Source organism: Ylistrum balloti, unplaced genomic scaffold (assembly GCF_031769215.1).
Source record: "Ylistrum balloti isolate Yb309-2 unplaced genomic scaffold, AGI_CSIRO_Ybal_v1 Utg370416, whole genome shotgun sequence".
In the NCBI taxonomy this organism is placed as follows: domain Eukaryota; kingdom Metazoa; phylum Mollusca; class Bivalvia; order Pectinida; family Pectinidae; genus Ylistrum; species Ylistrum balloti.
In genome coordinates, this window is record NW_026782282.1 from 115168 (window position 1) to 136617 (window position 21450).

General features: G+C 34.8%; 1 protein-coding gene across 1 annotated transcript in view; it reads left to right on the top strand.

Annotated features, from left to right (window-relative positions):
* Positions 1-1571: 1571 nt before the first annotated feature.
* Positions 1572-21450, top strand: part of LOC132554521 (ankyrin-2-like) — a 189659-nt gene continuing 169780 nt past the window's right edge. Inside the window, exon 1 of the mRNA XM_060218839.1 lies at positions 1572-1625. Coding sequence (XP_060074822.1) covers positions 1584-1625 — 42 coding nt within the window. The 5' untranslated portion in view covers positions 1572-1583. The remainder of the gene's footprint in view (positions 1626-21450) is intronic.

Genomic DNA, 21450 nt, shown 5'->3' on the forward strand with positions numbered 1-21450 from the left:
TGCGCGGCTTCGTCTTGTTGCCGATATTTTGATAACTTAGGCCGTTTTTAGCTCACCTGGCCCAAAGGGCCAAGTGAGGTTATTACATATTGCGGCGTCCGTCGTCCGTCCGTCCTGCGTCCGTCAACTTTTCATCTAAACAACTCCTTCTGAAATACCGGAAGGCCTAGAATCATTATATATAGCTGGAAGGTTCCTTTGATGAAGCCCAACAAAGTTTGCAAAAAGAAATAACCTTGACCCATATTCAAGGTCACAGAGGTCAAATGTGTTAAAACATTTAAGCGACTCCTTCCAAAATACCGGAAGGCCTAGAATCATTATATTAGGCTACTATGTTCCTCTTATGGTTCCCTACAAAGTTTGCTTGCTAAAGGCTATGACCTTGACCAATCTTCAAGGTCACAGGGATCAAATGTGTCAAAACTTTAAACAATTTCTTCGGAAATATCGAAAAGCTTAGAATAATTATATTTGGGCAGCATGTTCCTTTTATGAAGTCCAAGAAAGTATGCAAAAAGAAATGACCTTGACTATGGGTCATAGTCAAGGTCACATGGGTCAAATGTGTTAAACATGGAACATATGCACAGATATAGTACTGTTGGTCATAAATATCCAGGTGATCGATACAGGCCCTCTGGGCCTCTTGATTCATTACATACAGGCTATATATGTATGTATGGTTGCACGTCTGGTATGGTATGCAATTTGTGATATTGAATTATGCAAGTAGATTTTGATGAATTATATGAAAAAATACAACAACTTGGAACTCTGTATTGAAACTTGCTAGTAATATATTAGTCAGACTTTCGTGTTAATAACCATTTACAAGAATATATAACTATGCCTACAGGCCAGTATCATTTTCTGATTTCTCCTTTCGTGTGAACAAATACTTTGCGCCAATTTGAGAAAAGATTCGGTGGAATCACGGGATTGAATACCTAATGAGATAGATAGCGCTCGACAAATCCTTACTATTTGAGGGTAACTACGTACCGATATATCTTTATGATACATGTATATATATATATATCTTGAATATATATATGTATATGAATTGCATTGTGTTAATATCACAGGGATTAGCCACAAGTTATTTTCTCGTGGGTTTGGTTACTATTAATGACTTTCTATATATCCACACAGAGATAAATTGACTGCTACCTGTGGGACGAATACATGTCCCTACAGTAACCTTTTTGTTATCTATTGAGAATTACAATGTAAGGACACCTTGCCCTGTTACGTAATAATGTCGCTCGCGGGAAATAACAGTTCTCAATACAGAGTTCCATCAACCGTGATAATGAACTCGACAGGTAACAATAATGGGTTATCTCCCTTTTCACCGAAAAGTCTGACTCACCTGTGCGTTGATCTGAACCACACACATACACACAGCACTACTACAACCGCCATAACTTTATGGGCGCAGTGTCGCGGGGTATGGTGTAAAGGTGTAGCGCTTTTAAACTTTGTAGACTTCTGGTGTTCTAAATAATTTCGAGTTTTCGACAGCGAAGGGGGCCAAAATTATGGAAGCTATTCCAGAGCAGGACGATGCTCGACCGGTCATGGAGACGGAAGACATGATTGTCGAGTCAACCGAAGATGAGGTAGGTTTGTCATCTGTCAACATTTGCAAAGGTGTGCGCTGGAAATCTTTCAGGTGTAACACCGGCAAACAGCATTCCGCCATGCAAGGTCGTCTATGTTTGCGCGGAAATCGATAATTTTAAGTTGAAAACACGTAAATTCATTTTCAGAAAACTTGATGTTAAAGTTCACCATGGAATGTATTTCTATATAAGTTGACTAGGTTGCAAAAGTTTGGAAAGTTCTATTCTCATTTTTTCATATTTTTTGGTAGATATTAACAGAATATATGTAATATTCTGTATATGGTGCTCGACATTCACAGATTTGCCGTTTTCTCATTTTCCACTGTTTTATTAGTGGAAACCGACATTTCAGGTTCTGTAATTTACAACTCTTTGCAATACACATGCCGTATGTATGTGATACACATGATAAGTTAAAGGGAAAGTTCTTTGGGGCGCCACATGGGGTAACTGTGACCTTTGTTTTGCACATTCTATACCGAAGCCATGTTAAAATCGTTATCTCTTAAAAATATGATATTTGAAGCCAAAATTTGGTTGATCTTACGTGTGATACTAAACTATGTATAACATATACGTTAGCTCTTATACCAGTAAGCAGTGTTGTATGTGTATATGTATTTGGTCGGTTGATGTATGTAAATTGCATCATTAGACATTGTTACAAACATAATTTTTCCCCAATTTGGACGACAGTCACTCTGTGATACACTCAGTATAAAACCACAGTCAGACTATTTGTGGGGGTGGATTTGGGAGGTTTCAAGAAAAAGCACCACATCTGCAAATTTTTTACAGAAATATATATAATATTTTGAAAATATACACAATGCTTTGGGAAATATAATCCTTTATTTATTTATTTATTTATTTTATAGATGTTGTTGAAAAATTGTTGTCATTTTTATTGATGTTCTAAATGGAGGGGGTCAATAAAACTTTAAGGCTTGACAGAAGTCGGAAAAACGAAACATTCCTGGAGACATTTAAATGAAGTTTCTGATCTCAAATAAAGATAGAAGTGGACTTTAAAATTGAGGACAAAATTCTATTCACTAGTCCGTGTTGATGTGTTGAAACCTGGATGTTACTGTGTTTATGCTGCAATCAGCCTAGCTAGTTGACTCAATATCATCTCTGACTCGTGCAATTTATTAATCATTGGTCAAGCTTATTTCAGGACAATGGTCATCAGTACTGAATAGAAACAAATTTGGGTGGGCTTAATACCAGGCATGGGCTTATTGTTGAATATATATGGCATAAAAAACCTCATGTATTATAGTATTAAGAAATGGTGAATTTTCCCTTACACAAGTTTTAAGTTTTTATGTGAAATTTCCAGAAGTGCGTTCTGTGTTTAGGCCTACATATATATGCCAAAATCTGTGCATGTATTTAAATGGCCAGTAATTGTTGTCAAGCCTGCAGCAAGCAAATCCTTTAGGATGAATAAAATGTAAACAGGGACACATTGACTGACTGGTTTAGTTAGCTGGTAGTGTTTGTTTAGATTTTATCCTTATTTATTCTGTAGTGCTCATCTTGTGTGAGAATTCCAATAGACTTACTCAAGTCCTGTTGATCATATAAGGATGTTTAAGGGGATTGATTAAATTGTATTGACAGGTTGTGTCTAGGATGAAGGAGAATGTGTGACAAATGTTAATTACGTTGTAAAGATATATATATAATTTTCAAGGCATTTTGTCCCTTTATAAAGACACAAATATTACATAAACTGCTTTAGATAAATAGAACACAAAACGAAACCAAAATTAGATTGAAAGTGGTTTAGCAAATCTAGGTGTCTCAATAATCCCTTCTGCCGATGGATGCCGAAAGCCCATTACAAGGGACAAAATTGTCCCAAATTGTGTTGTGGAAGATGGTGATTAAAACATTAGTAATGTTTTATTTAAATCTATGTTTTATACTGTAGACACTGAGCGTATATGTGATTGCAACGAAAACACTCGGAGAAAAATAATCTGCTGGTATTATACATATTTATGAAACTATCTTCAACAAAATTTCATGACAATTAAATATCCAGTTCTGATTAAGCAATCTAGTCATTACAGAAACATGAATTTCACAGAAAGAATATTAGATATAAAATTTCTAATGTATTTTTCTATTTGAAACGTAAAGATCCTCCCTGGCCTTGTACCAAATAGATATAGTTCTGAAACTGTCTGTTTGTTGGTTCTAGAGCCAGGATACATTAAGGGATATGGCTTTGTGTATTTATATAATGAGACACACATGACTCTGATTATTAAATTGGAGAGGGAGTTGGACAGGGCTGCCCTCTTGTGTAATGTTAATTTGTGTATATTAGTGATATTGGAGAGGGAATGACACAAGGCTGTCCTCTTAGGTCAAATACATTTACCAGTAATTTCTCCTTGACCGAGTAACAAAGAAGTTGTCCATTTATAACTACATGTAATTTGTTCTTAGTTTTGGAAGTCTTTGATGATCAGCAGCTTCACTTTTAAAAATTGTCAATTTCATCTGACAGACATTGTATCTACTAAGACATAAGTCAGATACATATCTGCCTTTACCCAAATACGTATCTGCCTTTAACCCAAATGGGTATCTGCCTTTTCCCAAATACATATCTGCCTTTGCCCAAATATGTATCTGCCTTTGCCCAAATACGTATCTGCCTTTACTAAAATACGTATCTGCCTTTGCCCAAATACGTATCTGCCTTTGCCCAAATACGTATCTGCCTTTACCCAAACACGTATCTGCCTTTACCCAAATGTGTATCTGCCTTTACCCAAATATGTATCTGCCTTTGCCCAAATACGTATCTGCCTTTACTAAAATACGTATCTGCCTTTGCCCAAATACATATCTGCCTTTACCCAAATACGTATCTGCCTTTACCCAAACACGTATCTGCCTTTACCCAAACACGTATCTGCCTTTACCCAAATACGTATCTGCCTTTACCCAAATGTGTATCTGCCTTTACCCAAACACGTATCTGCCTTTACCCAAATACATATCTGCTTGCACATCGTCATAAAATGAAGCCTTTTTTATCCTCAATTAAGAGAACTCTGTGAAGATATCATAATTATCTAGCTATACATGTTTATCCAGCAATAAGTCCATGCTGGGTAGAAAGCCCACACATATACATTTACCACTGAAGAGTTAAGTAAAATCCTTACCCTGTAGTAAGCCCACCCCCTGACTTTATGTAAGGAGAAAAGGTCACCTGGCTTATTGTCCTGTATTAAGCCCATCCCCTGACTTTATGTAAGGACAAATATATTGGTCACCTGGCTTATTGTCCTGTAGTAAGCCCATGAAGTTAGAGCTGTTAAGTGTTTTAATCCAATAAGGAAATCTATCCGTTGGCTTTAGCTGACAGACATTAAAGTTCAGAGATCAAAAACTTTAAGTTACCAGGAAAAGATGAAAAAAAAAGGTAGAAAAGATAAAAAAATATCGTTGTTACTTAGAAAAAAAAATATTCATATTTGCTTGTTTAGAATTTGACAGCACAAAAAATAATTGGTGTGTTACTACCCTGGTCGTTTGTCAGTGTCATCCTCCCAGATTGTATCCAGGATCTGTTTATAGAGTGAACAGATGGGTCAGGAACCCCTGTAGAGTTACTATATTAAACAGATTGGTGGTTATTCATATTTCTAGTGATAGGAAAATTCCTGACACTTGCCATGTTTCTGAAGGTAAACAGACATCCTTGAATGATCACAAACTGTAGAATGGTAACTAGTACACTGGGGTATGATCTAGGGTTCCCAGATATCAAGTGGTATGAAAAAATACCAGAATAAGCATTGTTATTTTGATGGCGTTCAGTGAGATGTTCAGGCTGTACTGGGTGAGAATTACAGAAATTAAAAGGAAGTTATGTACATATTGATGACAAAATGCATATCTTCTGACAAGGAAAGATCTTTAAGGTTTATTCAAATGTCTTAAATTATAGCAAGCAGACAATGTAAATTAAGATGTGATCTAGACATTAAAGAAGAATCTCTATCATTAAATCGTAAATCATAAATACGAAAAGATAATGAGAAAATATATCAACAATTTAGCAAAATCACAAAATAGATGGAAAGAAGGAAAAAACATTAACGAAAAAAATTTACTTTGAGACTCTTGAGAGAGTGCAAGGATAATTAAGACCATATGTTCAAAAAGTATTAGCGTCTTCTGCTTCATAGAAAACACCTTCCCTGTAATGTCACATTCTAAACAACACTGAAATCACTAGGAATACTGTCTGAATTTATAAGGAAACTTAAAGAAAAAAGGAAACACTTTGATATCATGAAACTTGACACACCATATAGGTGTACCTGCCTTTGTGGCCATATAAGATGCTTTTCAAAAATTTTGAATCTGTGACCTCTTTGACCTTAATCTGTGACCTTCAAAGGCTAAATGGTTGATCAATATCTTCATGATAAATCTTGATCAGGCATGGATAGCTTTAAGGTTCCAAAACTGGACATATTTTCGCCTCGGTGAATTTAATATATGTTACAACGATTATTTTTATAAGTTGACCTTAAATTTGAATCACCAGGTACATAGCAGGGCATTCATTTCTTAATGTAATGAGACTTTCAACAACTCAAGTGAGTTTGATATGAAGCCAAGTGTTAGTATAATGTGACCAGATGGGATGTCATTTCACTGTAATAATGATTTGCACTTTAACCACTTTCATATGTCTGTGAACACCATCTCCTTAAAATGTATGACCCCAAATGTCAAGAAAACCGAAGACAAGTTCCAATTAAATCTCACTTTTGACTAGAAAGGGATGTTTTATGTGTGTATGATATCAATAATTCTTATTTCACAATCGTCGCTCTGCCATATTTGTGGATGGAGGCAGTAGTAATTCCAAATACTCAGTGACAATATCTCGAGTTGTTCTATTCTTGAGCCATAATTTAAATTTGAGGAAATACTTTCATTTCCTGTGTGTTGATAAGTATATCTGATGATTGGTGTATATATATATATATATATACACAAAAAGACAAACCTTTACATGTATATAATATTCTTGACCGATCAATTGTTTAGTGGAGATTTAGCGAAGATTAATAACGTTTATTTGTACACCTTTTTACGGCCTATTGAAAGAGATTGAGTTTCTTTTCTACTCATAGTTTCTAAAGTGACTTTTGAAACAAGAGGTTTTTGTGTTGTTATTGCTGTTGGAATGTTTTCTGACATTCTGACATTTGTTTAAGGTTTAACAAAAGAGCACGATAACATCTTTATTAAGCTGCCACTGCATATCTGCCAGAGCTGCCAGGCCTTTTCTTGTTTAAAGTATCAGTTCTGTGATGTTTTTTTTTTAATGATAGACTCAGTGTTTATAAACAAGTTGTTTACAGGGACAAAATAGAAAGTTATTTTGATTTATCACTTGAAATATCTCTCAGTGACGTAGGACGCTATAAAAATCCTATCATTTGTGTATCATTGATGACAAAATTCAATATTGCTGAATAAACAGTTAAAAAAGAATGATTATTCTGATCTGTATTCTGATCTGATAACTGATCATTACCCCATGAATTCAAATTCTTTTTAAAATGGTCTTAAACCATGCATTCTTCCCAGGGTGATTTATCAGTGGGGAGTGGGTGGGTGGGGGGGGGGAGGAGGATGTATTTGTTTTACCTTGCTTGTAGAAAGGGATTGAAGAGATTTGTGGGGAGGATGGGAACATGGTGAGGGGGGATTTTTTGTTTTTTTGTTTTTGCTCAGCTGCATAGGAGTAAGATACACTTATTAATGACAAGGCCTGGTCTTATTGCTGAATAACATCTTAAAGTGTTTATTCATAGATAAATGCTGTATAACATTTTGGTTTTCAGATTTAGACAAAATAAAGAATTGTTTGAAATACACCCATTTGAAGCCCCCGAAGTTTATATAAACTTCTCAAAACCTGTTAATTGAAAGAAAGCAAACACTTTAAAAAGTGAAGGGAAAGAGCTGTCATCTGGTTATAAACATATGCTTACTGCATCAGCTATTTAGAAACTCTGAGATATGTAAATGTGTGCTATATGCACCGATGGTAAACCTCTTGAAGCGTGCAACGCAAGAAGGCTGAGATGGTATTATTGAGGATGCAGCACTCAAAATTAAAGGGATATTTTTCTGAACATATTTCTCACAGGACTATAAGTTTGTCAAAGTCTTATTGATGTTACACAATATTTCTGTGTAAATTTGAGTTAGGGAAACATTTCAAATTTTATTTTGCTAAGATGTTTGTTAGCTGCGGTAAACAGACTTAAAATAAGCTCCATTATCTACGGAATGTAACTTGAAGTCCTCGATTATCTTTTTTTTTTGTGAGGAATAAACCTGATTTCCTTTGAAGCTGTCTGCCATTTATATGCAATAACAATATAATTAGTGTCTTGTTAAGAGAATTAGCAATCGCATTAAATATGTTACATACATTTTTTTTTCAGTTCTAGAACATTCTTCTTCGCATTAAATGTGCTAGTTAAACTCTGATATTGCCTGTTGTTCAGTTTATTGACGAAATCTATGAATTGTTGAATTTTTAAAAATTTATCTATTTAATTTGTTCTTCAATTTATGACTCTTCAGCAGGTAATTAGCATATGTCTAGTGATACGCCCACTTTCATGTATTGTAGTCCGGTAATCCAATATGTATACAATTACACTGTCCTGTAATAAGCCCACCTCCGGACCCAGACTCCAGATACAAAGTAATGTATAGACCCTCTAAGTCAATTGCAGGATAGAATTTTTTTTTCTTGGTAATATTGAAAATATATTGTGTATTCAATGTGGTACTTAATTTTTCTAACATAACAAGACTGTTTAAGATATTAGATATAACAGTGTTTCAAAAGATTTCATTATAATTGTGTAATCTAATCTGGTGGCTGTGTCAGTGTCTCACTGTCTGTAACAAAACACCATATAAAAAGTAATGAAATTCAGGAATCAGCTCAAATAGTATTTTTTGAGATATAGTTACTTGTGGTGCGCTTTGCTTGATGGTGAGCACATCTCCAGTAGAGCTATATACATCACTGAAACTTTTGCTATGGTTTTCTTCTGACAAAATCTGACGGGAAATTCGCTTATAGTTAGCTGGTTTGTATTTCTCCTAAGTTGATTTAAGGCAGTAATACAAATTCTGGGTCTTAAGTATTGGTTACCGATGGAAATCAGGTTAGTTTATTTTTATTAGGCTTTACTGAAAACAGATGAAGAGTTGGGGAGGAGAGAACATAAGTAGATGATGGGACTAGGAAAGGGGAAGGAAGGAGATTAATTAATGGAGTATGGTGCCGGAAGAATGGAAGAATGGAAGGAAGGAAGGAAGGAGATTAATTGATAGAGTATGGGGCTAGAAGAATGGAAGGAAGGAAGGAAGGAGAGTATGGGATGGAATAAAGGAAGGAATAAGAAAAGAGATTTTAATGGAGTATGGGGCTGGAAGAATGGAAGGAAGGAAGGAAGGAGGGTATGGGATGGAATAAAGGAAGGAATAAGGAAAGTGTTAAATGGAGTATGGGGCTGGAAGAATGGAAGAATGGAAGGAAGGAGAGTATGGGATGGAATAAAGGAAGGAATAAGGAAAGTGTTAAAGGGAGTATGGGGCTGGAATAATGGAAGGAAGGAGGGAGGAAGGAAGGAAGACGGAGTATGGGGCTGGAATAATGGAAGAAAGAAGAGGTGAGAGTTAAGGAAGAAAAAGGAAGGGAAATGTATTTGTGAGGTAGTCTTGTGGAGACAGGATGACTGGAACAATATGAAGAGATCATTAATATTGTTGATGTGAAGTAGAGGGAAAAAGAGATAAACGGAAAGTGGTAGAAAGATGGTGAAGAGAAGGGGAGTTACAGAGGTGGAATACATATAATATAAGGAATTTAAGAATGTCTGATTGGGATGGGTTTAGTACGACTTGGAGGGAAAGTATTTTGTATTAAATTTGATGAAGGAAGGCAGGATACAGGGAGAGGAGCATACTTGGTAGGGGGAGTTAGGAAATGGAGTAGTGAGGATGGGGTATCCATAAAGATAGAACAGAGATAGAGGAAAGATATTACAAAGATAAACATGATGCAAATTAATGTTTAAATGTAATCAAAGCATTAGGGAGCTGAATGTGCTTTGAGGAGTCATCTGGTAGTGTTTTCTCGTGTAAGTAAGGATGAAGACTCAAAATAGCATTAGCAGAAAATGTGGCATTGATAAAATACCAAGGCAGCCTTGTTAGAAATTTCAGCTCAAAAAGAAAAGGAAGCAGTTTTCTTCAAATATTTTTTTTATAGAATTTGTTTTAAATTTCAATTATTTGAAACTGCAGGTTTATAGGTAAATCTGAAAATAGAAATCAGTTCAGGTTTTTGCAATTTGAGTAGGTGTAGAAAAAATGATTCTAAGTGTAGAGTGTTTGACTTTATCATATTGCTTGTACTTAACATCTGGCACTAGTCAGGATGTGGGTTGTGCTAGTACATACGGTGTAGTACTAATTTAACTCTGAACGAGATCTAAGATCGCAAATTAAATGAATATTGTACTTAATTGATTTTGATGTCAGAAGAAATTTAATAGATACATGTACCCCAATGATCACAAAATACATTTGACAAATTTTTCTTTAAATTAGAAATTATTTTAGATGGTTAAATTCATCATGGCGTCTTCTTTCTTCCCTTCTTTCCTCCTGTCATCTTCTTTGTTTTACTGGATTTCTCACGTAGGTGTGTTTTCTGTACTGCATTTTTGTTCCTCTGTTTAATGTCATATTAAAACTTACACCATGTGGTGTGTTTGCTGGAGACGACCGGTATAAAACCTACCTTATAGATAGCAGTCATTTACATACATGTTGAAATGTCAGCCAGACAGAATGTAGTAAATATCCATGAATGTTGAAATCTTTGAATCTCTAAAAACTATTGTTCATAGGTCAAAAATTTTGTTTTAAGAACAAAAATATAATAAAATGACAATATTAAAGCTATTGTAGAAAAAAATAAAATTCAAAAAGAATTTTGGATTATTTTTAGTAAATTTGTGTGGCATATCTACCACTTTACATGTTTGATCAATCAGTTTTTAAGTTCATTCATATCTATCAATATAGATGATTCATACTCGACTTGCTTGGTCTTGAGGATGACAAAATCATTACTTATGTTGCCTAGTAGGTGTTCACTCTTAGTAGCCTATCATTATGTAATTATACTGGTAAAAACAGGTGACACTGACTGAGTATTAATACTGTCTCCAGTCTTGTGCAATTACATGAAAAAAAAACTAAATGGACAAATTTTCCCACTAAGTTCTGTGTATTTTGGAAAGTAATTGTTGTCGTTCATTATCTACTTAGTCATCAGTCACATATATCCTTATCCCTGTCGATCAGATACATGTTGAGGTTTAAAAGCAGTTTTTCTGTAGTAATGTAGAATTTTCCCCAAATTATGGCCTGAAGCATCCTTAGGTTAAGGGGGATCAATTTTTATATGAACAGTGGGTCTCTGTCCCTGGGGTTGGATTGGTAGGGCCCAATAGGGGAAATTGAGCAAATTCTTAAAATTCCTACTCCTCCTGTAGGAATTATTAGATTTTTGTCAAAATTCAGTCTGAAGCATCCTTTGGTGAACAGCAATCAATTTTTTACAAGCAGTGGGTCTCCTCCCTCGGGCAGGGGGCTGGGCCAAATTGGGGAAATAGAGCAAATTCAATGATTGGATTTTGATCATATTTGGTCTGAAGCATTCTTGGGTAAAGAGGAATTTATTTTTCACAGTGAGCAATACAGGCCTCAGGGGCCTCATGTTTTATCATATCAAGTTTACACAACAATTTTCATGATTGAGACAGCTTTGGTTACTAACATTGAACATAGATATTCTTGCACAGTGAAGCTTTCAAAACATGTCAGTTTAGGGGTTGTCTCCCTTGTATTACTGTTTCACAGCGTTAACGTAGATAAACCTTTGTTAGGAATTCATTGCAAGCCTCTGTGGATGTATAATAATTTCAATAAAATATATGTTTGTGTGTCTTGTTTAGGTGTCTAACTTTAGGGTATAGTAAATGTTCTAGCTGACTTGCATACATATTGGATCTTTATCTCAGACGAGCAGGCGTTTAAAAATTGTTTGTGTATAATTATATGTACTGGTATCCAGCTGTTACGAGAATAAATTTACAGAAGCCGGCTCACTTAAAATGGCTGTATGATAATAAGTGAAGTGTGACATGCCATTTAATTTGAATGGTTCACTGTATGGGATATGTACCAGAAATCTGTGGACTTGATATGTAACTAGATGATGTTATGTATCGAACTGGTTTTCTTGACTCTTTACGTTAAACCATTTTTTGCTGTAATTTTTTTCCCCGTCTGAAGCTCGATAAAACTTTACTGAACAGATTTTTTAGTACCGAATTGTGCCTTAATTTCTTCTTTTTTTAGTGTTATTTGTTCAAAATAAAAACAAAACACTAAAGCTTTTCGAAATTATTGTGGGGTATTATCATGTGTAGAAATATTACCTGTCTTTCTGTCCTGCCATCCATCTGTCTATATATGTATACGTTGGTTTCTAAAGGATGGTTTCCTTAAATATACTGGTAATTAGACTATAATTGAAATGTAGTCAGACCATGTACAATTAGAAAGCTTAAAGCCATGATGGATATGTAAAAAAAATTCTTGCATAAGTTTATAAGTTTTACAAACATTATATGAACAGAAACCAGGCTAAAAGTTTGGCAGATATGACATGACATTTTTAATAAAATTTAGATTTTCACAAAATCGACAGCTAATTAACTGATTTGTTAACCTATCTTTTTGTACCAAATTTATCAAATATGACCAGAATTTGGTAGACTTCTTTATCAATTGTGTTTTTATAATATACAATAAGAAATGACCAGGTTGAAATTGGAGTGAAATCTACTTTAAATTCTGTAGTTCACTTTTCAAATGTAGTGGAGGTCATATCTGAATTTAATTTAATGAACTAAGGGAGATAATCCTTATCAAACTACAGAGAAATGAGACGAAATATCACATTGAAGATATGTTTATTATTTCCCCACTAGTACATTGGGGAACTGTGGTTTTGTGTTGTGTCCATCTGTCTTTTCATCCTTTCATCCGTCCTTCCGCTATCCTGTCCAGGCTCCATCTCATACACTTTTTGGAAATTCATACTTGGATTTAGGTTTACCTTTGGAAAGTGGAATGTCATGTATAAAATTATGTCACTGTGATCCACAATTTGACCTTTGACCTACATCAAGCAAAAAATGTTTGTCTTATACTACATGTCATTAAAATTTCATGCTCAGGGTATAGGTATACCTTTGCGAAGGTGATATGTCATAAACTAAAAGTGGGTCACTCTTATCTTAGATCTACATCTACACATTTTCGGCTCTGTATCCTGCAATAGTAGTCACTAACACTTCATACTTTGGGTATTGGTTTATATTGGTGAGGCAATGTGTCATGAATCAACAGTAAGTTATTCTCACTTACAGTTCGACAGCACGATAGTCCTTTCACTTGCTTACTATTAAAACACTTTTAGTCATTCATTTTTTTCAACTGGCAGTGAGCTATATGCCAATACATATTTACTTTGTACGTATGGTAACAAGCCAACCACCTCACATTGAGCTAGAGTTTCTGAAATGCTCCCTTGGATTCTATATATGGGAAATCATTGACTCCGATATTTTAAGTTCAGACCTGCCTCATTTGTCCTGTTCCTTAGATATTGAAGTGTTCTGTGTCTCATTCAGCAATATATAATGGTTTTTTCTTTCTTTATTGTTTGACCTAAATGTGGTGATCTGCCTCATGTTTGAATAAGTTTAACTGATGATATATGTTCTACATGGTGTCACATGAAACAGGATAATCTGGTCACTGTTGTGTCTGACAATGTGTCAGAATAGACAGGTAAATCTGTTAATTGTGTTGTGTCTGACAATCTGGTCACTGTGTTGTGTCTGACAATCTGGTCACTGTTGGTCTGACTTTGTGTCAGATAAGGCAGGTTAATCTGGTCACTGTGTTTCGTCTGACTGTGTCAGAATAGACAGGTAAATCTGTTAATTGTGTTGTGTCTGACAATCTGGTCACTGTGTTGTGTCTGACTGTGTCAGATAAGGCAGGTTAACCTGTTAATTGTGTTGGTCTGACAATCTGGTCACTGTGTTGTGTCTGACAATCTGGTCACTGTGTTGTGTCTGACAATCTGGTCACTGTGTTGTGTCTGACAATCTGGTCACTGTGTTGTGTCTGACAATCTGGTCACTGTGTTGTGTCTGACAGTATGGGCACTGTGTTGTATCTGACAGTGTGTCAGATTAGACAGGTTAACCTGGTCACTGTGTTGTGTCTGACAATCTGGTCACTGTGTTGTGTCTGACAATCTGGTCACTGTGTTGTGTCTGACAGTGTGTCAGATTAGACAGGTTAACCTGGTCACTGTGTTGTGTCTGACAATCTGATCACTGTGTTGTGTCTGACAATCTGGTCACTGTGTTGTGTCTGACTTTGTGTCAGATAAGGCAGGTTAATCTGGTCACTGTGTTGTGTCCACAAGGGTGTAAGGTTAGACAAGTTAATATGACCAATATGTTGTTTAACTCAGGATGTCAGGTTAGACAGGTTAATTTGATCAATATGCTTAGTCCAAGAGGGTGTCAGATTCATTGTGACCAATATGTTGTACAGTTAATGGTTTTTAGATTGTCGTCTCAAGGGGTTGAAATGCTCTTGAATAATCTGCCTGATATATTGGAATTGAAGCCCTATGAGGAATGCTGTTGGAATCGGAGCCCCAGGAGGAATGCTGTTGAATCAGAGCCTTAGGAGGAATGCTGGTGGAATCGGAGCCCCAGGAGGAATGCTGTTGAATAAGAGCCCCAGGAGGAATGCTGTTGAATCAGAGCCCCAGGAGGAATGCTGTTGAATCAGAGCCCCAGGAGGAATGCTGTTGGAATCGGAGCCCCAGGAGGAATGCTGTTGAATCAGAGCCCCAGGAGGAATGCTGTTGAATCAGAGCCCCAGGAGGAATGCTGTTGAATCAGAGCCCCAGGAGGAATGCTGTTGGAATCGGAGCCCCAGGAGGAATGCTGTTGAATCGGAGCCCCAGGAGGAATGCTGTTGGAATCGTAGCCCCAGGAGGAATGCTGTTGAATCAGAGCCTTAGGAGGAATGCTGTTGGAATTAGAGCCTTAGGAGGAATGCTGTTGGAATCAGAGCCCCAGGAGGAATGCTGTTGGAATCAGAGCCCCAGGAGGAATGCTGTTGGAATCAGAGCCCCAGGAGGAATGCTGTTGAATCAGAGCCCCAGGAGGAATGCTGTTGGAATCAGAGCCCCAGGAGGAATGCTGTTGAATCGGAGCCCCAGGAGGAATGCTGTTGGAATCAGAGCCTTAGGAGGAATGCTGTTGACATCAGAGCCTTAGGAGGAATGCTGTTGGAATCGGAGCCCCAGGAGGAATGCTGTTGACATCAGAGCCTTAGGAGGAATGCTGTTGGAATCGGAGCCCCAGGAGGAATGCTGTTGACATCAGAGCCGTAGGAGGAATGCTGTTGGAATCGGAGCCCCAGGAGGAATGTTTTTGGAATCGGAGCCCCAGGAGGAATGTTTTTGGAATCGGAGCCCCAGGAGGAGTGCTGTTGATGTTTTTATCAGTCATATTGATCAAGTTTAGAATTTTCATCTCTGTGTCTAAAACTCTGTTTGTATTATGACATACAGTGCAAAGGTAATTTTTTCAAAACTAAGTTTATCAAATCTTTTACAGATATCACACAAAACAGGCAGGAGGCAGTATAGAAAATGGACAGTTGTTTGTTCATGTAATTTGCCATGGTTCTGTATACATTTAACTTAGTGTACTTACAAATGCTTGTGAAGAAATGTTCAAGTTTTTCATTTTAATGAATTCATATATATACTTTATTTGCAGAACAAGGTCATAAGGTTTTTCCTAAACAAATTTCTCATACCACATTTGAAGATGAAAAAAAATATTATGTTTTTCTTCCAAGATTGACACGTTGGGAAAAAAATTGTTGTTTTATCTTCAATATATTTCATTGATGACTTGACATGCCCAATTTCAGGTGTCAGACAGTCTTTTGTCTCATTATTCAGTTGCCATGGTAACAGGAAAAAAAAAAACAACAAAAAAAAAAAATTTTTAAATACGATTCTGACATTGTCAGACTGACATGGCACACAGACTTTGCAGTTTCTGCACTGCAGACAATTTCTGTTGCTGATAAAATCATATTGAATATTCTAATTCTAAATTTGGAATGCAATATGTATGTATTTCTCACAACATGTTACTGTTGCTGAAGAGAGTATTGGTTTCTAAGCAAATCAGTAATGACATGTGAATGTTTATGTAGACGTTGACATTTAGCTGTAGTGATTAGATGGACATTTGTATGTAATTCATCGAAAAGTAGCCATTATTAAGTTAATAGCTGTTTTCATATAATATTTTTGTTTACAATGGGTACTTTTATGTGAAAATTAATGCTATTTTGCAAAATTTCCTTTTTCCTATCAAAATCTATTTATTGGAAATTTTCACATCGTAAATATATTTTACATTGTGGCATTTTAAAAGTGAGGTACAAAATGTATATATTTGTTTATAGGAAATCAGAATATATTTGTTCTATTATTTATGGGCATTTATACCTATATCAGAACATTTTAACATCTCCTCTCAATATAACCTGCCATTAGTACACGTTAAAGAGATGAGTCAAAGGATTGCGATAAATCTAATGCCGTGATAGTTTCTCGAAGTCTCAAGTCACAGCTAGTCAAGATAATGCATTTCTTTTGTGATGATAGTGCGTTAATATAACAAATAATAAACACGTGTGTGGCTGTGACATTGATTTTCCCCCCTCCTCAGGAGAGAGCTCTGGCCATCCGTCAGTCACCGCCTCAACCTGTACAATCATCGATCGGCACGTGCGATTAGTGTACACAGGACAGCATAGGTTTTCTCTGTTCTCTGCCTTGTTCACAGAATAATTAGGAGCTTGATTGGAGCATCACTACAGAAACCCATTTAGGGTCGTGTCACTTGTAGAATATCACAGTTGTTTGTTTAGAACCAGGTTTTTTTTCTCTGGTAAGGTAGATGACAGCTGTTGGTAGCACTGAGATTTGAACTCAACATCTATATATAATTCTATTTTTCTTCATACAATCTGACTTAACCTTTTTTTTTGTGATTCTACAAACTTTTGAGCCGATGGAGTAAGAAATTAGCAAGGATTATCTGTGGGTTTTTTTTCTGTATTTACAAATGGTTTCACCTGTGTAAATTTTTTTTTTTTCATTTTACTTTTTTTTCCTTCTAAATTTAACAGCTTTGACGAATGAGGATATTTCATCTACAATGAATGAACAGCTGTGATGATTTTGAAGGTTTTAACACAATGTGGGAACAGTGAATCCCCGTGATATATCGGATATTCTGCAACGTGCTCGTACAATTATGTCACATGCCGACTGTATAGGGATTTGAAAAACGAAACCACGTACATGTCACATGCCACTATCGGAATGTTAATTGTTTATATAATAAGATCTATCAGGATTAATGAAATCTTTTGTGATGAGGAGCTGGCGTTATAAGTTGACATTGGAATGGACTGTCTATTGATTTAACAGTGTGTGTACCTATGTAGAAATCTTTCATCATTTGAAATGGTTTGGGAGGTATGGCAAACATCTTTACACGAGCATCTACGCAATTCGTTTTGGAGAACCATCCACGCCGACTTTCGGCTCATGTGGAGTTCCGAGACCCGCATCACTCATATTTAGACAATCATCACCTGCGCTTTGCACGTCCGTCACAAGTAAGACCACGACGGATTTCAGGTGATCCAAATATGTCTAAACAGGTAATTATAGTGTGTAGGGCTGTTATTGTTTTATGCGATTTGAAGTAACGAACTTTCTCCACTTAACGAGGCTAAAGACACAATATATCATATTTGTTATTGGTCACTTTGTGATTTATAATTTGTCATGATTTTGGTAAATTTGAAATTGCTTCATGTTTGGGAACTTCATCCAAGGGTAAATTTGGGATCGTTTCATATTTGGGAACTTTATCAAAAGGTAAATTTGGGATCGTTTCATATTTGGGAACTTTATCAAAAGGTAAATTTGGGATTGTTTCATATTTGGGAACTTTATCCAAGGGTAAATTTGGGATCGTTTCATATTTTGGAACTTTATCCAAGGGTAAATTTGGGATAGTTTCATACTTGAGAACTTTATCCAATTTAAATTTTGGGATTATTTCATATTTGGGAACTTTATCAAAAGGTAAATTTGGGATCGTTTCATATTTGGGAACTTTATCAAAAGGTAAATTTGGGATTGTTTCATATTTGGGAACTTTATCCAAGGGTAAATTTGGGATCGTTTCATATTTTGGAACTTTATCCAAGGGTAAATTTGGGATAGTTTCATACTTGAGAACTTTATCCAATTTAAATTTTGGGATTATTTCATATTTGGGAACTTTATCAAAAGGTAAATTTGGGATCGTTTCATATTTGGGAACTTTATCAAAAGGTAAATTTGGGATTGTTTCATATTTGGGAACTTTATCCAAGTGTAAATTTGGGATAGTTTCATACTTGAGAACTTTATCCAATTTAAATTTTGGGATTATTTCATATTTGGGAACTTTATCCAAGGTAAATTTGGGTTTTGTTATTGATGATTTTGACCTTGGGGAAAATATGCAATTTGTTTCCGGTCATCTTGACCAAGGTAAATTTATGAAATGTAGATTGATCATCTTGACTGAAATGAAGTTGCGAAATGTTGGAAGTTAATATTTCTTGAGGCGTCCAAACTGAAACAACAAATAATTATAAAATTGAAGAGTTTAATATATGGATCTTTAAATATGATGAATTTTGGGGCCAAAACCACCAAAATTCTACATAGTCCTTCTCTTTTCATTTTCATTGCAAACATGAGAACTGCTGAAGAAATTTTACTGTTAGTTGATAAACAATTTTTTTTCAACATTTTTCTTGCTCTGATTAATTGAGTGTCAGAAATTAATGTTTGACAGCGTGGGAGTGCTTGTCTACATGTGGATTATATTCAGAATATATAGTTAATCAACTTGATAGGGTAAAAAATTGGCCACACAGCATTGTTGTGTGATAAATTCTAATCTCACTTCAGCACAAGTAGGCCTGCTGTTTTAGATAAGTTTTTTCTTTTGTGATTTAACAGTTATAAGACAGAGATGACTCCGATGATAGATTTTGTATAGTAGTTTCGCTAGAAAAGTCTCTTCTCAGAGCGGCTACTTCTTGGAGGTTTTGCAATAAACTTGGTTCAACACATATATGTACATGTATATCCATTCCTTATTGTGAATTTTTTTATCCCAGTATATCACTGTCTTTATCTGTCAATAAGTCCATGTCATATGATAAACCAACCCCTATTTGTCTGTAATCAGTACCATCAGTAGATGATATTTTATTGTCTTGTAATAAGCCAATTGGACAGATCAATCCCGAGTCAGATATACTGTATTTCTGTTTTCCTCGGTGGTCAGATGTGCGGTTTATATACTGGTGCAATTTATATAAAAAAAATTTGACAGAAAAAAAAAAAAAAATTGAAGAGTATCATCTGGACATCGGTTCCAGACCGTTATGTATTTCGGAACGGCCATTTTGTCGAGGCGTATCACATGCACTAATGACTCGCATGACCTGACACCTTGATAATTTTGGCTGCTGTACCATGTCATGCTTCCAGAAGAGAATAAAAAATTGTGATTTATAGCAGGGATACCAGTACACTTTTTACGAGTACCTGGTGATGCGCTGTCCCCAGGGGTTAGCTTACTGCAGAAAATATACAATAAGTATTTTGCTTCGCAAATCTTCAACAAACGAACCTTTAATTTATGGATGATTTAACCCTGTCCTCCTAATCAGTACACATTACATCAAAATTCTATCATGCCCAGGGGAAAAATTTGTAAACAATATCAGCACAGAGAGAAGCAACATGGAAGCCACAGGTTTCAGTATTTGGCACCACACGTCATTGGTGCTGTTGTGGGTGTAATTCACACACAGGCTAAATCTGTGAAGCTTACAATCTGTTAATTGAGAATTTTTTTCTTTTTTCTTTTTTCACACAAAAGAATTTGAAACTCACATCGTCCTGTTAATAGATGAGTTTTACAAGTACATCTCCATCAGTTTAAAACAAGTCTGTTCGGGCAGTAACAGACTGATGAAAATTTCCATCGTGTTGCAGATTTGAAATTCTCTTTGTTCAGCTAGCAGAGTCAAATTGAAATCCGGTGGAAAAAAATAAAACAGAAAAAGAAAGCCAAAATAGATATATGTGGTTGCATGCATGTATATCAATTTTTAATTTGATCTGTAATGAAGTATCTGACATGTTCCACGAATGCTACTTTGTTCAGAGATGCTTTTCCTGAGAAATCGTATCAATTTTTAATACCTCACAGTAGTGCTTCAAGGCAAAGAAAAAAAATCTCAAGATCGTCTGTATAATCTCAAAGTTGTCAAAGCATGATAAACTTAACAGATAAAAACAAAGCATGATAAACTTAACAAATGAAACATGATAAACTTAACAAATAAAAACAAATCATGATAAACTTAACAAATAAAACATGATAAACTTAACAAATAAAAACAAAGCATGATAAACTTAACAAATAAAGCATGATAAACTTAACAAATAAAACATGATAAACTTAACAAATAAAAACAAAGCATGATAAACTTAACAAATAAAGCATGATAAACTTAACAAATAAAACATGATAAACTTAACAAATAAAAACAAAGCATGATAAACTTAACAAATAAAACATGATAAACTTAACAAATAAAACATGATAAACTTAACAAATAAAAACAAAGCATGATAAACTTAACAAATCAAACATGATAAACTTAACAAATAAAGCATGATAAACTTAACAAATAAAACATGATAAACTTAACAAATAAAACATGATAAACTTAACAAATAAAGCATGATAAACTTAACAAATAAAACATGATAAACTTAACAAATAAAAACAAAGCATGATAAACTTAACAAATAATACATGATAAACTTAACAAATAAAACATGATAAACTTAACAAATAAAAACAAAGCATGATAAACTTAACAAATAAAACATGATAAACTTAACAAATCAAATATGATAAACTTAACAAATAAATCATGATAAACTTAACAAATAAAACATGATAAACTTAACAAATAAAGCATGATAAACTTAACAAATAAAACATGATAAACTTAACAAATAAAACATGATAAACTTAACAAATCAAAACAAAGCATGATAAACTTAACAAATAAAGCATGATATACTTAACAAATAAAACATGATAAACTTAACAAATAAAAACAAAGCATGATAAACTTAACAAATAAAGCATGATAAACTTAACAAATAAAACATGATAAACTTAACAAATAAAGCATGATAAACTTAACAAATAAAACATGATAAACTTAACAAATAAAGCATGATAAACTTAACAAATAAAACATGATAAACTTAACAAATAAAGCATGATAAACTTAACAAATAAAACATGATAAACTTAACAAATAAAAACAAAGCATGATAAACTTAACAAATAAAGCATGATAAACTTAACAA